This window comes from Hemitrygon akajei, chromosome 4 (genome assembly GCF_048418815.1).
Source record: "Hemitrygon akajei chromosome 4, sHemAka1.3, whole genome shotgun sequence".
NCBI lineage: Eukaryota > Metazoa > Chordata > Chondrichthyes > Myliobatiformes > Dasyatidae > Hemitrygon > Hemitrygon akajei.
Window position 1 is genome coordinate 79,622,589 of NC_133127.1, and position 19,923 is coordinate 79,642,511.

The 19,923-nt window shown below is 39.6% G+C and overlaps 1 protein-coding gene across 2 annotated transcripts in view; it reads right to left on the minus strand.

Annotated features, from left to right (window-relative positions):
* The window catches only part of arhgap10 (Rho GTPase activating protein 10), a 215,826-nt gene that overhangs the window by 38,768 nt on the left and 157,135 nt on the right, over positions 1 to 19,923 (minus strand). For both annotated transcript variants that reach the window (XM_073042922.1, XM_073042921.1), the window contains 2 exons: positions 11,671 to 11,818; positions 5,040 to 5,208 (listed from right to left, as the gene is read on the minus strand). In XM_073042922.1, coding sequence (XP_072899023.1) covers positions 5,040 to 5,208; positions 11,671 to 11,818 — 317 coding nt within the window. The remainder of the gene's footprint in view (positions 1 to 5,039; positions 5,209 to 11,670; positions 11,819 to 19,923) is intronic.

Below are 19,923 nucleotides of genomic sequence, written 5' to 3' on the forward strand. Positions count from 1 at the left end.
CTATCACTTTCAGTTGCAGTGGTAGCTGGGCTTTGTAGTTCTTGTTGCTCCCGTTTGCGCATGCTCCCTCCTTCGCGTTTGCGCAATTCACGGTGGCCTTTCCCTTTAGGAATGACCATTGCTGCCGCAGTCTCCTGTTCCTTATCGCCGGTGGTATAATGTACCTGAGACCGCGGTTCCTCGGTAGACGTGGGCCTTGTTCTTGTTCCAACTTGCATAATCTTCCCGGTATTAGTTTTCTTCATCTTCCTTCTTTGAGGCATAGCTTGACACAATCCGGAGTAGTTTATAAGTAACTTTTAGAAGGTACTGACTAACTTTTCTTCATTTAGACATTAATTTATTAACTTTTTACGGGAGAGCTGGGTTCCAGCGTCTCGATCCTACGTCATCACGTGACGTCCCCCCTCTCGATCCTACGTCATCACGTGACATCCCCCCCGGATATCTTTTATGTCTCCTTTAATCTCTTCCTTCTTTTCCTCTTCTTCTTCCTCTGAATTTCCCAAAGAGTCTGATTCCACTTCCGATTCACTTCCAACCGTAGTTGGGATTTGTAGTTTTGTTAATATCTGTTCATGCATACTTTCGCGCATGCGTTGTTCTTGCCGTTTCTTCTTGGAGACCGCCGACATTGCTGCAACTTCCTGTCCCGCATCATCAGAAGTGCCATGCACTTCGCCGGGAGGAGATCCAACGAGTCCGAGGCTTCGCCGAGATGGTTAGGCCTTTTTCTCTGCCGATTTGCGCAGTCTTTGAAGTAGTAGCTTTCTTCTGTTTCAGTTTAGGAGCCATATCAAAAGATAATCCTGAGTTACTTATAAATAGTTTCTAGTAGATATTTGTTAACTCTTCTTCATTTAAACCCTATTTCATTACTTTTTACGAGGGAGCTGGATTCCCAACATCTCAACCCTACGTCATCACGTGACGCCCCCCCAGGATCATCTTTCTTAATAAATAAATGAACAAGTATAATGTTTTTTGTGTTACTTATTTTGACAGAAAGTGAAACATCCTGGTTTCCTTGGCTGCGTAAGTCTAGGGAAGACAATCTCTGGCCCTGCCAAACTTGTGAGATCGAGGTGTGCTCAATCACATCCCAAACCCAGTTTGTGTGGATGCTGTGTAATTCGCTACCCTGGGCATCACAAAAGCATTGAGCTCGTCTGCAAGCAAAGATCTGTTGTTGCTTGACTTTATAAAAGGTGCTGTACCTGCTCGCTTGAGAGTTAAAACTTGCTCAAATTTACACAGCACAGCAACCCTAACACCCTTCACCACCATGCACAGCTCCCCTTAAATTCACAAGCATGACAGTGTTGCTAGGGGCAAAACTTTGCCCCATCTAGTAGAACTCATTTCTCCTGTCCTCCCTTTTTTGTTGCTCACCATATCCAATACTTTCCCATTTACATCCAGAACACTTCTGGCACTATTTGCCATATTTACAATTTCACAGCTCTGTTTGTTTTTCATGGGTTTTATTCCTCTCCCAAGAAAACTTCTAAGTACTTCACTTCTTCATAAACAAAGGGCCATAGCACCTTCAACAAAACTTGCCTCTGCTTGTTTGAACTTGTTCTCATGCTGAGCAACTTCTCCTTTGATTTGCTTCAGTTCCCCAATAAAAGGCATTGCGACTGAAACCCAAATGGGTCCTAGCTTTGTATCTCCATATTACAACTGTTCTCTATTTCTGTCCTGCACCGCTTCCCTCTCTTATCAATTCTTCCAGGATGAGTCAATGCTGCTTCCTGCTCCTGTTCCAATCTAGAAAACAGCAACAACATTTCATTTTCCACCTTGCCCTCACCTTCACATGAACCATCTTCATCTTCTCCATCTCTGTTTCAGAAACCAGTTCCCACAGTATCCTGCACACTAGCTCAATTTGTTCTCAGTGCAATCATGTTTAACCACAATATCACATTGACAGCTCTGTGGAAGTGAAACCAATGGAAAAATGTGTAGTTTGATAATGTAAACAAGAAGTGAACCAACTAATATTACACTGTCACAGCAGAGAAACCCCTGCAACACTTGCATCTTCAGGGCTTCCATCTGCTTGCTCTGCTGTTCTATTCGAGGCAAAGTGGTTTGCAGGAGTCAATGAATGCTTGATAATATTTCATCAAAGCTTTAAAACTGACGGGACATAAACTGCAGCCTGTTGCTAGATAGCAATTGTCATATTCTGCGAGTCTGAAGTATGACACCCTTTAGTCATACTTTCCACCATTACATAGGTATTAGCATGTACAAGTTCCACCCTTTTGGAATAACTGGAAGTTGTTGGTCATTGTTGACAAAGATCATTACAACTTCTATGGTATGAGTGAGTCACCAATTCTATGCCTGTGGTGCTGTTATATGTGTTATTGTTCTTCAATGCTGACATTGCTATCCATAAACACCACTTCTCCTAAATCCACATCAATATTTGAGCCATACACAAAGATCCTTACAATGACAACTTTGTCATCAATGTCGTTACAATCTGAATGTAACTGATCTAAGACCAGTCCTTAAACAACAATCAAGATATAAACTTGATGTCCCCATGTCAGACAACTCTGACTTGTGGACAGCTCAAATATCCTGCAGTAGAATGGCTGCAGGGCAGATTTGGATCCCTGCTCTCAGAGCACATTCATAAACTAGCTTCAACTATACATCTGGCCGCATAATGTTTCTGACCGTGACCTAAAATTCTTCTTCTGTGAGTTGCAGTGTGAAGACTGTGATCAGTCCCCACATTAAAAATTTCATGAGGTAATTTAGAAAAAACCTACAGCAAAACTGCTCATCTGCACACCCTGCAAGGGGTCAGGGTTGGACTCAATAGTAGTTTGTGTTTCATGACTGAAGCAAAAGATCCCTCCAAAATTAACTGGTGAAATTGCTGAACACTGAACATAATTTGTCAGTGTCTCCTTTTCAATTTGTCTATAGTTTCATTTGTGTTTGTTGACTGTGCAAAAAGCAAACCCTTTTGGTTTCTCCTGATCCTCACCATTGCATGGACAATGACTGTGCTGATTCCATTACTCAATGTATAGCAGACAAAATTTGATGTTCCCATCATGGTCACAGTTAATGAAAAGCGAATCACTACTGAAAATTTGAGAAACAGGTTTTCAGAGTTCCCACTTGCTGCAGATTACTTTCTCCAAGGCTTCATTTCTCTCCAGTTTACCAAGTTCTTCTACTTAAATTTCTAAGATGAAAAATAGCTCGGTCTTCCAGCTGAATACACAAATATGTTTTGTATTTCTGTGCAGGCATAATTGAAATCGTCATTCCTTCTACAAAACAGTGCCTCCAAAACATGATTTCTGAAATTTATGTGGACAGTAGAAGTATGCATCTTTAATTAAGTTTCAGTATTTGCCATTCTTCACCCATCAGCACTGGCTTCCAAATACAGTCTGCTATCATTACTAGCAATTCAACACTCTGGCCATCTTAACATGGGCTGTGCTGTTTTTTTCTCCAGTGTTAGAATATTTTTCTCCAGTGCATTCAGAGTTCTGTTAGAATATTTTTGAGTCCTACTGTGCTATTTACTAAGGGTAGAAGACTGAACATCTTGTTATAAGTGTCCCATGTGCTAATGGAACAACCTGTAGTGATGTCATTCTGTTGTCAATAAATCAGCACAACTTCAAAATCTTGTTGCTTCACTCCACGATCATCTGCAGTATAGATGTACAGATTGAAGTTTGCTTAGGCTGATATTGCACAGATTTCCTCTCTGTGGTTTTGAACGTCAGCATTTTGCATTCTGTGCTGATACTCCATGGCGTCTAGTAGTTTGATTTGCACACTGCTGTCCTTCCTTACATTTAGAATGTTCAACATGACAGCTGTAAACCACATACATACTACATGGTAATGCATATATACTGCATAGGATCACATGGGGCCAGCCTTGTTTCTGAACTAAAACCTTTGAACGTAGGTTAAAACTACATTTTCCGCTGATGAGCAGCAAAATTTGTTGGCCACCTTAGTTGCTAGCACCATTGACGTTTCACAACTTACTTCCTTAACTCTTGACATTATCAACATATTTAGTTATCATAATTCTGTGCTTTCATCCAAGATATTTATCGGGCATAGCAGGTAGTGCTGCTGCTTTCTTGCTCCATTGACCTAGGGTTAATCCTAACCTCTTTTACCACCTGTAAGTGTCTCCATGGTCTGTGACATTTTGTTCCCCCATAACATAACATAAATTGGATGTTGAAGGCTCAGTGCCAATGCCTGCAGCACATATCATTACATATTGTCAAACAGTGGAAGTAACACTTACGCTTTCTAATGTAGGATCACTGCCTATCCAAACACTGCCAGCCCTGTTTTCCTTTCACTCGAAGGATTCCTGCCACTTCTTACACATTTTTTTCGCTCTAACTAACTTACCAATGTCCATGCAAATATAACAACTCACACTGCATCGAGGAACTAAGGTCAGGCAGATTCTGGTCTTTGAGCAGTCACCTAATACTTATGCAAAATAGATTTCAAATGATGTCTATTCTCATCAGGGCTTCAGTAGTGCACACCACCACAACACCAACTGAAATGCTTTTGCGGATGGACAGTGGACTACTTGTGATTAGTGCTCCATTTGAATGTGCTCCAGTTTCCTTCCATGTTCCAAAAAGACGTGCAGGTCGATAGGTTATTTGTTCACACGGATGCAATTGGGTGGTGTGGGCTCATTGGGCTGGAAGGGCCTGTTACTATGCTGAATCTCTAATAAAAAAAGTTGTACAACATGTAATCATCAGCAGATATCACCACTTCAGAACTTTAAAATAAAAATGCAGGGACGTCTCAGCTGATCAAGGAGCATTTCTGTAGTTAATTTTTCCGGATGATGACCTTTGATCAGAACTGTGCAGTTCTATGTGCAGTCATGGCTGGACAGCACTGAGGCATGAACCAATGAGTGGCAGATAATAGTTATGCCACACAATTACTGTTCCAATAATGAAGCTTGCAATTGATAAATTTAAAATCCAACTTACAGAGAAGATGTGCCTTCTGAAGAATGGGCACAGCTTGCATGAACATGATTCCTGGCTTGTTCTGGGGGACTGTTGGAGTTGGAGGATGTTGTAGTTACTGAGGAATGTGAAGAAATGGATTCCATGCTTCCACTTGGAGTGTCATCTACTGCACCACTGCGATTTTCACCTAAGGAACATAAATTTATGTAAGCAATAATGAGCCTCAAAAAAATGCAACAAGATAGGAGGATTGCTAATCTATCAAACCTTTTGAAAACGCTCTACCATTAAGCAAAGACATGGTCTATCTTCTACCTCAGCAGCACTTTACTACACTATCCTCATTTCCATTTATTTCCTCAATATCCTGAAATCTATCAGTCTCTGAATTAACTCACTGACTGAGCTTCCACAGCTCTCTGCGGAAGAGAATTCAAAAGATTCGCCATCCTATTTGTGAAGAAACCTCTCACTTCAGTCATACATGCCATACCTCTTATTCTGAGACTGTGATCTCTGGTTCTCAACTCCTCTCCCAAGGAAAATATCCTTGCAGATTCCAAACCATTGAGGCCTTAAAGAATTTTTCAAAATTTTTTCTTAGTGATGTACTGGCACTCATCTATTACCATAACAGGAGAGTTTGGGTAATTGTGCTCAATGGCATAAATATACTTTTTTTTTAAAAAAAGCACAAATTGGCCAAAACTCTACACAATATTCCATGCACTGTCACACTATGGTACGTAGTAAGTGCATCAGGCCATTGTTACATCAGCAATCAAATCCTTTTCTAGTAAATAATGTCTCCCTACTTGCTTGCTGCGCACGTGTTGCTTGCAATGAGTTTGTGTACAAGGACACTACTCTGAACTTCTACATTATCTGATTTCTGAGCATTTAAAATACTATTTTGTGTTTTGTATAGCAAAGTGGATAACTTCATTTTCCCAGATCATATTCCAGCTGCTATGTTTGTACCCATTCATTAGGCTTTACTGTTTATCCTTAAAGCTTCTTTACATCCTCCTTATGACTCACAATCCCACTCTCTTTTACATGAGCACGGGGGAAGGCTTTAGATTTCTTGGGATGCTGGACATACAGAGGCCAGATGGATTTTATTTTAATAGGGCAGAAATTTTCACCCTGATCAGCTGGTTTGAGAGTGAAATTGGGAGGGGTTGAACTGGCTTAGCAGGGAAGAGGGAAATTGACCATTTATTCATCACACACACTAAAGTATAATACTTCAGCTATTGATGAAAATTGGGTTAAAGAGGGGCAGGTGTGGCAACTTAATATTCCTGACTACAGGATTTTTAACCGAGATAGAGAAGGGGATTAGATCAGACTCTGTGAATATGGCCAATTCCCACTCCGAAAGTATAATTGTGAACCAGAATAGTTTATCCATCCAAAAGTTTTGCAGTCATTACCACTGATGAGTACACTCACAGATACATAATATAACAGGTAAGGATAATAGAAAAGCATGTGGAATGTTTTTGTTTAATAGTTAAGACACAGAATAAAAGGGGGAAGGTTTTGCTAGAACTGTACACAATGCTAATTTGACCACAGCTTGAGTAATGTGCACAGTTTAAGTCATCCTCACATAGTGATAATGGACAGAAGACGTAGGAAGATGTTGTCAAGAACGGAAAATTATAGATAATTTATAGAAAAACTAGAATAGTTTTCCTTGAAATAGAAGAGGTAGAAGAGGTGTAATTGAGTTGTACAAAATTATGGGGGGCCTAGTAAACAGAAAGACCTTATCCCTCTCAGAAGGGTGATTAAAAGCTAAGGGCATTGTATCTGAAATAACAAGGATAGAGGAGGAACTTGCTTTTCACCAGGGAGGGGTAGTGGTTGCATTTCACTTCCTGAAGCAGTGATAAAGACAGAAATCTTCACCACACTCCAAAAGTATGACCAACAGGGATGCAGGCCTCGGGCTGGCAGGTGGCATTGTATGATAGAGAGCCCCTTTATTGATGAACACAGATAAGATGGACTGAACAGCCTCCTTATGCATAATAAATTTTCTGATTATTTTTGATCAATGATCTGAATTTTTAATTTCTAACATTTTCTGATCTTCCTTTCAGATTTCCACCATTTGTGATATAATGCTTTTTATTGCTATTGTATCTCCAACAGAAAATTCCTCATAGTTAAGGATTAAGCTACTTAAAGCCTTAACTACTCAAGGCATCAGAAGCATCACAACATTTATTCTGCACACAGGGCTGATCGACACATGATCAATTAATGGGCACCATGCTAATGAATCCAACGAGAACAATTACTTCACCAGACATTCCCCGGAGAACATTTAGTTAATAGAAATTAGATTCTAAAAAGGAACACTTTGTTCCTGACTAGGCTGTTCCCATTAAGAGTCTGAGAATACATTTTGAACAGCACTGAAACACACTTTAGGTTTAGGAACACATGAAGTTATTCTCGCAAGTACATTGTTATAGGCTAGGGTGAAAATTTGGGTAAGAAAAATAGGTATAATCTCTTTAAATTGTTGAGTTTAGACTAGTGGGTGCATCTCATGTCTGGATATTAAACAAAAATAATCTTGGGGAATTCCAAATGACATCCCTTGCTTAATGCTGCTTCACATTACTTATGGGTTTTTAAAAATATATCAAATATTTTACCCCGTGTTGCATTTAGAGCAACCTGAAAATGAGTTCAGGAATCTTCAGGCCGAGACCTCAACCCAAAAGATTCCATCTTTAACTCCTCTTGTTACCTCTGAGAAAAAAGGGATTGTGCCCCTGCAAAGAGGTTCAATCTTTTGCACAAATCATTGTATTGAGGCTCCACCTGCTTGCTGAAAAACAAAAAAGGTTGTCACACTTGAGCTAACGCAACCTAAACAGGTTTAGCTCATGCTGTCCACTGAGTACTGGTTGTGTACAGATCATCTGCAGCACTTTCTTACCTGCAAACCAGGAAAGGCCAGCAATAATTATAAAATGGACTAGTATCAACAGCCCTTCACAAAAATGCAGAGAACACAAGTTCCAAATTCACCCTTGCAGATTTATGATTTGAATTCTGTTTAAAACAGACCTGGAACTAGAAATCTGGGCATACATGACTTTTACTAAAAATCGAACTATTCACTAGTCCTTATATGAAAGAAATCCTTCCTGAGGCTAACCTATTTCTGTGACTATTTCAACAAGAGTAATGTTAACTTTTAACCTGACTTCCAAAATCAACTATAACCCCATTCCATTGGCTACAAAGAAAATCAGATGACTGTCAGTAGTTGAAGATGAACTAATGATGGGTAATAAACACACCTGCTAGGAACCTAGAATTATCAGTGACTATGAAGTAACTCCAGACAATTTAATTTTGTTATTCTGTGTAGAGTTTAAATAAATATCAAATTAGCTCCAAAGTGTGCTATATTTTAGGTACAGTGCCTCAGTTCAAAACATCATAACACCTTTTTGCTCTACCAGCAGAAACTTTCACAATGGCTTGTGTCCCACTGAATTAAGAAAAACAATTTGATTAAGAGAATTCAGCTCTGCTTTCTCACAAGTACTTTGGAATCAACTTTTGCACGATTTGTCTACTTCTGGACTTTTTCCCCACAACAGATTTCTCGGGGCTTTGGGAAATAATTGCTCCTTTATACCAATATCTTGAATATAGGGATGTAGGAATCGCTTGTTTGCAGCAGCAGATTCCTCTAGTTGATAATCTGATATGGCCCCGCTCTGTTTGTGCCTACATTTCTCTAACTGATTGTTTGCTTCTCTATACTGTAATGTTTCTGTAACATCTTGCTTGAATTTAACTCAAGCCAAGGATAAATCTTATGATGTATTTTTATATTTTTCAACTTTTGATCTAATACTCAAAAAATGTTTCTCAAGAAACTCAATTATCAGTTTCTGAAAGTTAAAGTTTTTCAAGTACTTTACTCAGACTTAATTTGATTTATATTTTATGAATAATTAACAGATATTGTCATTTTCAGATTGTTACAGAAACTGGATAATCCCACTGAAGAGTCAAGAGATTCATTTACAGCAACACACACACAACATGAGATGTCACTCCTCCAACCTAAATTTCATGGCAGTAGAAGAGGCCAAGGTCTATGTACTTTGCTTCATGGCTATCACCCCAACATTTTGGACACGGTGCTGCAGCTTGAAGGCTGCACCGTTCGACAGAGAGACAAGGCAGCTCATACCAATGCCAAAGAAGAGCAGGGTGAGCTGCCTCAATGGCTATAGCCCAGTGGCATCTGTTAGGGTGTATTGTGGAGTTAGGTTATAAAGCCAAATATTAACTTCAGCAACCAATCTTTAGCCTGAACACTGATTGTAGATTAAATTTAAAATGCAGCCCTGGACAGTAGCTTCCTGAAGCTGTGGACATCGGTTGACTGAAAACCAGACAATGCTGATTAACATTCATTTTGAGTGTCTGGAGTGAGGGTGCGAAGAAGGTGATGTGAAAATGTTATGTAACTCAAAGGAAACATTGTACACACATTTTAACTAAAGAATTGTCCTTTGGTCTTTAGCATATCAAATGTCATGTAACATTGAGTTGAACAGGCCTCTTCAACCTAGAGTGTCTCAGTTAGTTGAATAAAACACTTCTGTATCTACTAGCTTCAGTGTCTCTCCGGGCACTTTGCTCACATTACAACATCATCCACTGCGATGAAGTGCTTTGAGAGGTTGGTAATGGCTCAACTCCTGCCTAAGCAAGGACCTGCAATTTGCCTGTCGCCACAATAGGTCTACAGCAGATGCTATCTCACTGGCTCTCCTCTCAGCCTTGGATCACCAGGATCATAGTAACCCCCACATCAGGCTGTTGTTTATTGACTAGAGTTGAGAGTTAAACACAATCATAACCTCAGTTCCAACCAATAAGCTCCAAACTTGGGCCTCCATACATCCCCTGCAACTGGATCCTTGACTTCCTCACCAGGGGAACACAGTCTGTGCTAATCAGAAAATAACATCTCCTCCTTACTGACAATTGACACTGGTGGACATCATGGAGGCATGCTTAGTCTACTGTTCTACCTTGTCTACACCCACAAACGCCATCTATAAATTTGACAACACAAATACTGGCAGAATTTCAGATGGTGATGAGGTGGTGTACAGGAGAAGGATAGATCAGCTGATTGAGTGCTGTCACAGCAACAATCTTGCACTCAATGTCAGTAAGACCAAGGAACTGATTGCAGACTTCAGGAAAAGGAAGTCACGGGATCATACACAAGTCCTCATTGAGAAATCAGAAGTGGAAAGAGTAAGCAGTTTCAAGTTTTTGGGTGTCAACATCTGAACCCGACATATTGATGCAATTACAAAGAAAGCATTACAGCGGCTATATCTCGTTAGGAGTTTGAAAAGAATGTGATATCAAATTTCTATAATGTATCATTCAGAGTATTCTAACTGCTTGCAGCACTGTCTGGTATTGAGGAGTCACTGCACAGAATCTGAAAAAGGCTGCAAAGTTGTAAACTTAGCCAGATCCATCATGGGCACTAGCTCCCCTTACATTCAGGTCACCTTCAAAAAGATAGAATCTACCAGTAAGGACCCACATCACCCAGGACATGCCCTCTTCTCATTACTACCATCAAGGAGGTGGTATAGGAGCCTGAAGGCACATACTCAATGCTTCAGGAACAGCTTCTTCCCCTCTGCTATCAGATTTCTGAATGGACAATGAACCCATTCACACTTGTGTATTGCAATGTGCTATTGCCACAAATCAAATTTCGTGATATATGCCAGTGATATTAAATCCAAATCTGATATATCAGAATAGGCCTTTCTCATACGTCTTTCTGTTCTGGTTATAATATCCAGGGCCATGTACCAATCCAACACTGAGTTCCTTTGCCTTAATGTGTCAGTCTTCCTGCATTAAAATGTATGCAGTGTACTCTATCTGACCTTCATAGCTTCATGTTTAGCACTGCATGTCCTGTCTACAAAACTTGTTTGCTTTGCCTTTTATACTAGCCTCAACTATCCCTATCCCATTTGCCATACTACTGCTTTGGGACTCACCCACCAGAGCAACCTCCCAATTAACACAGCAAATCTACCCAACAGAGTTGTTCAAGGAAGCACTGTATATGTATCAGCAACAGTGAACCGAGAAGTATCCGATGATCCAAGTCATCAAGTGTGAGTCTCGATCCAATTCAAGATGATGTCCTGGAACTTCTTTTTTCAAAGACTACATAGAAGTTAGGTAATGAATCACAGCAGTCACAAGTCACTCTCCTTTTCATAAACAATATTAAACCACTAAATTCATCAAGCATAGGCAAGTAACAGGAATTTTTCAGACTGGGCAGTCTTCAGAAGGAAAGTCATTCATTATCCAGTCACATCAATGGCATTAGCTACACTTTTATCTCCACCTCGCAGTAGCTGAGTGCAAATAAGTTTTCTGTACCAGAAAAAGAAGCGTAACTCGACCAATAGACATACGAGAATTACAAAAGAAATCGATTTTTCAAATCACAAACCCAAACTACATGGGCATTCACTGCAAAGAAATGCAGTGATGAAATAATAAGATCACAGCTTTGCATACAATGTGAATAGATTCCTACCTTTTTCCAGATCCATAGAAAAATTATATACTGCTATGGGTCTTGAAAGGCGTGTTCCACGTATTGCCCTTCTGCTCAGTCTATTTGGCAGTGGCACTGAAGTAATGTCTGACTGACCCACGCCGACATCTGGAAGTGTCCCGAATATCTGCAATTAACAAGGTGCAGGTTTTGCTGAAAAGCCCTCCATAAAATAAGCATCAAGCTATTATAAAAGGATCATAAAAAATAAAAGTAAAACAAAAAAATTAATGTATAACACAAATTACAACCAGATTTTTCAATAAATCAAGCCTTAAATAACGTATGAATGACCTGGAGCTGTAAAAGCAAAGAGCAAGGAAAAGAAATCTTTAAAAAGGATCCTGTAAATTTCAGCATCTATACACAGCACTTAATTTACTTGATTTTATTTATTTAGAGATAAAGAGCAGAATAAGCCCTTCCGGCCTTTCAAGCCTCCTAACACTGGATTTAACATCAACTTAATCACAGGGCAATTTACAATGACCAATTATCCTGCCAACCAGTATGTCTTTGGATTGTGGGAGGAAACCGGAGCACCCAGAGGAAACCCACGCATTCCGCAGGGAGTGTATATAAACTTCATACAGAGGACACCGGGATTGAACTCTGAACTCTGACGTCTTGAGCAATAACAGTGTTGCACTAACTATTATGCTGTTAGTTCACCAGGTAATGTGATTTTGCACAAAATTCCCGAAGGAGTGAAAATGGATTCAAAAGCTGCATCTTCAAAAAAATTACTGCACATGAACAGACCTCCTCTTCACCTATCTGAATGATGTCCTAACTTAAATTAAGCATCTATATACAGTTTTGATGCTTAACATAGTTTAAAGATTTGTTAATCCTATTTTAATGAAAGTTATATTCAAGTCAAGCACCAGAATTATTTCACATAGTTAATAAATGTTCATATAAACTTCTTTTCAAAAGAACAGCAATAAATTAAACTTTGCATCAACTGGTCATGCTTCTTGTGATCTCAACTGTCTGTATAATGTAATTTAAATGTATAAATGATAAAAAAAACATATGAGGGACTAATTATCATAAAGATACTGGGCTGATTATGTGCATTCTTCATTAACTGGAAGCACACAGTGTACATGTTTGGATTTTTGTTATCGTTATTAATTTAAATCCTGAAGAGCCAGAGTGGACAAAAAAGAACACTAACACCATTTACTACACAAAACAGACAAGAATTTTACACATTGTAGGACTTAAACGCAAAGACAATTCAACTAAGATCAATTTACTAAGATCAAACTACTGTACTGGGTTTCAATCACATAAGCTGTGGGGATCAATCTGCACAGAAGACAGATTCACATAAAATGATAAAACCAACTTGTGCTGAAAGAAGTTAACGGTTTGATTAACTATAATGCATTTTCAAAAAATGTCTCACATGGAGATAAAGCAGTATCATCATTCTGATACCAAACAGCAAGCAGTCCATTCCATGTAGTTAAAAATCCATGTCAACTTCACAAAATTTTATTTTATTTGAGGGAGACACCTACTGATAAAAAAATGAAACTACATCAACTTGACAGAAAACAATTTGCAGCAGATCACCTTCATCAGATGAATTTTAAGCACTACCTAAAGCTTAATCTTATTCTTAATTTTCTTAATCATTAAGGCACGTGTATCTGAAAATGCCATAAAGCTAAAAAGTGTCAAGATTATTTAACTGCATGAACTCTTCTACTTGTGTATAGTACATATACCGGAGTATAAGCTTAAAACTCAGTAAAAAAAATAATTTTAGCTAAAACATTTAATTCACTTCTAAAACTACCTTTAAATCACTTAAGTGTGATTAACATGAAAATAAAAACCACAACCTGATGAATCAATTTTCTATGGTTCTATAAAGTCATTCTTCATATGGGACAAAGTTTATGAAATATGTTAGGTTAGATACATATATGGATCTCTGCAAGTTGCACACAAACACAAATGGAGCCATAATTACATTGAGATATGATTTTCTTCACACTTCAAAATAAATTTAAACTCATCAGAAATTCTCAACATCAACAGTTAATACCCTTGAGGAAATTTGTTTGACATAATAGTGCTGCAATCTCCAGAGACTCAAATCCACTTCTGATCATGGGTGACATTTGTTGCACTCTCTCTTCATGACCACATGGGTTTGCTCCACATATTCCAGTTTTCACCAACAGGGTTGATTGTGAGGTTAATTGGCTTTTGTAAGTTACCCCTTATGTGTAGGTAAGTGACAAAAGAAATAACAAGCCATGGGTGAGACACTGAGCTTGATAAGAGAATGTTTTGGGGCTAGGAAAATAAGCAAAGTGATAAGAGACCGATGGGATTGCCCATTTGGGAAACAGAATGGATCTGTCGAGAAGAATGGCCGACTTCTTTGTCATAATAAACAAGTAGCTGTCTTAACACAGCTTTCAGATGTGTATTGAATAACAAGTTGTGAAACAACCATGGAACAAGGATAAATTTTAAATACAATTCCGAATCTTAAGACTTTTTAATGAACAATAATCAAGTTCTCTGGGTAAAGTGAAAACTAAGCTAATTGAACCCCCAAACAGTAAGTAGATATTTAAAAAAGGATCTAGTGCTTTCCCAGCGTATATGATGAATAAACTCTCGTGGGCTTCCAGCCGGGTACAAATATAGATTCTAACTGACATTTCAATTACAAACTCTGCCATCTTCTTCAGAGATTATGCCTGGGCATGTCTAGTTTCTACCCCCGCCAAAGTCCAACCCTCTTGATTGGTTAGTCCTCATCCAATCAGGTTTCCGCTCTTCTACCTTTACAATCAAATTGCAGTTCCTACTTAAAGCGAGACCTTTGTCCTTGTTAAAATCATTTCCCAGGAAGGACGGACTACAGCGGTACACCAGACTAGATATGCCCAGGGATCATCCCTGAAGAAGATGGCAAAACGTTGGTTATAATCCATACCTGTACCCAGCTGGAAGCCTGAGAAGAATTTATTTGCAGTAAGTAGATGTAATTTTTAAATCACCCCAATTATGAAAGCCTGCGAGCAGCTACTAGTACATATGGGCAAAGACTACCTCTGAATATACATGTAAATTGCTTCCTTCTAATGTGTACAGAAGGGAACTTCTTAATGAAAGCATGGACAGACGAAGCAAGTCTGGACTTCGATAAAGATAGTAATTATATGGAATGACAAAATAGACTGTATTACAGATAACAAAATTCACAGGACTGGTCTGGATAAAGATACACAAAATCATTCCAGCTCATCTTAGAACATACACTGTAATTCTATCAGCATCCAACTGTACCTAGTTACAACTAATGACCCAATCTCAACCATTTTAACAAGCAATCTATTCTAGTCTCCAGTAAAGAAATAATTCTTGAAATACTGTATTTTTACGATCCTGAATTGTACTCTTTTGTTCATGGCCCAACCGGAAATGTTGATGCCAAAATGTGCCAGTTTTCATATCTTTGTTGGCAATTTCACCTCAGAATCACCAGGACTAGAACAGTAGATTTTCTGGACTACTGCATGTCATTTTTATCAATACTCCGAATTAATTTTTTTTAAAAGAAACAATGTTAGGCAGTAACTCTTCGGTAAGTTTCAAGGGGCTACAGGAAACAGAACCAGGCAAGTTTCAAGAAAAGGTGGCCAACACAAAGTGGTGAGTTTACTGCGAGTTCAGAAACCAGGGCCTGGGTGAGTGTAAAATGCAAACATCACCTGGATTTCCAAATGGTTATACTGATCAGACTGCAACTGATCAAATTTAATTTATAGCACATAGGAATCTAGGGGTTTTGACAGACTTTCTGTGAGTGTCATTGGTCACTTTCTTGGCAGGAGAAGCAAAGCAAAATTCTAAAACGTGAGGGCGAAAGCAATCAGATTGAATTAATTCACTGTTAAAGGAGGGAGCAGACAATAGACACAGCAAATGCTCTGTTGGATTCTGCTGCTTAAATCCTAGGCTCTTTAAGAAGTCAGGACCGAGGCATAAAACTGGTTGCTTCATGATCGTTTTCTTCAGTTGAGCAGAGGAATGATAGGGGGTGTTACTACTTAATGAAGAGAGGATCTAAAGACGGCACCTAATATAAAACACCTACTTTTATACCCAAAAGGTAAGAAAATTCTATAATAACAATAATCTAACTAGAGAATATACTCCTGTAAAATCAACCTATGAGAAAACACTAGCCACCTAAATGAAAGAACAAAAAAGCTGTACAGCCACTAAAGGCATATTAAATATGTATATAAAGGCTACTTAAAATACATGCAGATAATTGATTGTTGAAGTGCAAAGAAAATGACAACTAAAATTAAGCAGTCGAATCCAACAATGACCAACAGACTCACAGGTGAAGTGTCACCTCACCTGGAAAGAGACAGCTTATCCATTATTATCTTTTATAAACCCATTGATTCTCACTGCTACCTGGACTATACCTCTCCTCACCTTGTCACTTGTAAAAACGCCATCTCCTTCTCTGTCACATCTGCTCTCAGGAAGAGGCTTTTGCTTCCAGAGCTAATGAAATGTCCTCCTTCTTCAAAGAAAGGGGCTTCCCTTCCTCCACCATCAACAATACCCTCACCCACATCTCTCCCATTTCAAACATCTGCCCTCACCCCACCAGGATTAGGGTTCCTCTTCTGCTGACCTACCACCCCACCAGCCTCTGCATCCAGCACGTAATTCTCCATAGCTTCTGCCATCTCCAACGGGATCCCACCACCAAGCACATCTTGCCCTTCCCCCCAACTTTCCACAAGGATCACTCCCTACATGACTCCCTTCTCCATTCCTTCCTCCTCACCGATCTCCCTCCTGGCTCTTATCCTTGCAAGCAAAACAAGTGCCACACCAGCCCCTACACCTCCTCCCTCACTACCATTTAGGGCCCCAAACAGTCCTTCCAGGAGAGGCGACATTTCACCTGCAAGTCTGTTGGGGTCATCTTCTGTATCCGGTGCTCCCAGTATGGCCTCCTGTATATGAGTAAGACCCGACGTAGATTGGGAGACCGCTTCACTGAGCACCTACGCTCCATCCACCAGAGAAGAGCAGGATCTCCTTGCCGCCACCCATTTCAGTTCTACTTCCCATTCCCATTCCGTAATGTCAGGCAATGCCCTCCACTACTGTTGCAATGAGGCCACACTCAGATTGGAGGAGTAACACCTTATATCCTGTCTGGGTAGCCTCCAATCCGTTTTCTTGAATTCCCAGAAACTGCACCCTCCCCACATTTCTCTACTTCACCATTTCTATTTCCCTTGCTCACCTCATCTCCTTACCTGCCCATCACCTCCCCCTTCCCTTTGTCCCATGGCTTTCTGTCCTTCTCTACCAGATTCCCCATTCTCTTTCACCAATCGATTTCCCAGCTCTTTACTTCATCCCTCCCCCCTCCTAGTTTCACCTTTCACCTACTACCTTGTACTTCTTCCTCCCCACCCTCAACTTTTTCAGTTCAGATCAGATTCAGTTTATTGTCATTTAGAAACCACAAATGCAATGCAGTTAAAAAATGAGACAACGTTCCTCCAGAATGTTATCACAAAAGCACACGACAAAATAGACTACACCAGAAAATCCACATAACGTTTGGCAATCCCCAATCCAGAGTTCAGAGAGGCTGCTGTGTATTAATATCATGCTACCATCTTAGCGCGTTCCCCGGAAAGGAGCCCCAAATCCACCAGACAAAACAAAACTACCCAGACACACCAAGTCAGGAGTCCAACTCTACCACCCAACAAACCAAAAACTACAAGACCTACACAAAACCACATAGTTACATATAGTTATAGTTAACATATAGTTACAACAGTGCAGACAATACTATAATTGATTAAAAAAAAACCATGGGCACAGTAAAAATAGTCCAAAGATGTTAAAAGACTATAAGTTCGAAAGAAACCACCACACAGCTTCCACAAGTCCTCAGGCTCCCGACAGACTCGTCATCCCATGGAGGCGGCAGAAGGGAATACCCCCGCTATGGACTTCCACGGCGCCGGACTCAGCCTCACAGACGCAGCACACAATGAAAGCGCCCCGACCGCAGCGGACTCCGAGTCCGTCGAACCTCCCAGCCTCCGACCGTCCCCTCCGGCACAGCCTCTCTGAGCACCATCCTCTGCCGAGCGCACTACGACGCCCCCGCCAACGGCCACCAGTAACGCGACCCCAAGGACTGAGGGCCTGTCCTTCTCAGCAGAGACCCGGACCTCACAACAGCAATAGCAATGAAGAAGGTCTTCCTGGAGATTTCCAGATGTTCCTCTGTGCTCCCACGTCCATTTTTCATCAGATTAGGATTGTGCACGGCACCCCGCTTAACAAATAACAGATATCAACTCCGGAGAAGCCGCTGCAAACGGCGTCATGCCGCCATCTTGAATGTAAATGATTAATTTTTAATTCGATTTCTCATCTTTTTCTCCAGTCCTGCTGAAGGGTCTCATCCAAAACATAGACTGTACTCTTTTCCATAAATGCTGCCTGGCCTGCTGAGTTCCATCAGCATTATGTTTGTATTAATTTAATTTTCAGCATCTGCAGATTTTCTCTTGTTTGTGATTTAACACTGTTAGTATTTTTTTGTCTGGCCTGTTTCACTAATCTTATCACTTTAACTCCACTTTGTCTCAGAGTGTAACAAATTCAAAACTTGGTGATATCCTCGACCACTATACTAGTTTGTTGGATTCTGGTGTTTCAATTAAAGATTCTTTTAGAAGTCAGGACCAATGCATAAAACCCGTTGCTTCTCAATTGTTTTATTAAGAGTTGATACAAAAAAGAGAACAGCGACAGGAGGTCTTAGTACTTGAAGGAAAGAGGATCTAAAGATGGTGCCTAGCATAAAAGAACTATTTTAACCTAAAAGATAAGAAAATTCCATAGATAACAACAATCCAATTATAAAATATTGCAAAAATTAACCAATGAGAAAATACTCATTCACTTAGTGCAAAGCTTCCAGAACTTTCCCAAATTATACACTGTATAACTACTAGAGGCATATTAAACTGTTATGCACACTATAACCACCAGGAATCATAGGAAGCAGCTCCTTGTGTGAAAGAAATTATACAAAACACAAGCAGATTATTAATTGTTGAAGTGTAAAAAAAAATGATAATTAAACATTTGGACCCAACAGCTGGTTGAAAGGAGAAAAGCTGCACTGATGAATAAGCATGTTTATAACCATATGTAACTCATCAAAAGATTAAAGCACATTTAAAAAGACTGGGTCTAGTCAGCTAGTTCATTTGTTTACTAAGCAGAAGTTATAAATGTTAAGTTTGTCTTCACTGTTACAATGAAAAGCAATGGTGCTGTAAGCAAGAGGTGGAGGATGAAAATGCAGATGCTATTGAGGACGATGACTGACGAAGTAAATTGTGTCCTAGCATTGCCCAACCCATTCTGGAGGGAAAGAAAAATAACAGTTTTAATATCGTCAGGTAACTATTATAGAGAAACACAAGCATTCAGGTTCACCTTTAAAATGATAAATTCTCCCAGTTTCATGTAACAATATTGATTCCTTTAGTCCAAATAAGACAAGTGCTTGCATTTTGTTACATTTCTTAGTAGAATAAAAAAAATAACCAACTCCATTAGCACACAAATTCAGACTATAACATTATTTTTATACGTGAAAGAGTTACCACAGTTCCCTTGCAGGTACAGTGATTTCACTTTTGTAGCTCCAGTTCATCTACATTTTTAATGTTAATTTCCAATCTGTTCACTTTACACTGTTGAACATTGCTGCATTTAGATTAAACAAGAATGGTGCATTATGTCAGAGGTAGCGATTTGCTTTGTACCAAAATCACTAGCATGAAAAAAACACTGTATAACATTTGCATAATCTTTTGTGCATATTGGCCAGAGGGTAAGCTCCACGTGGAAGCAACTGGGAGGCTGAGAAACCTAGTATAACGTTTTGTTTCAGCATCCTAAAGAATGTGGCCCTCGGTAGCAGGGTAGACGTCTTACAGGGGCACAGGGGAAGTAAAAGAGATTGTGGATGAGAGAGAGAGAGAGTGATATTTGACAGCTCACAGAAGAGAACAGATATACCCTTGCTTTTATATTCTAGTCCTCTCAAAATGAATGATAACATTGCATTTGCCTTCCTTAACACTGGCTCAACCTGCAAGTTAACCTTTTGGGAAT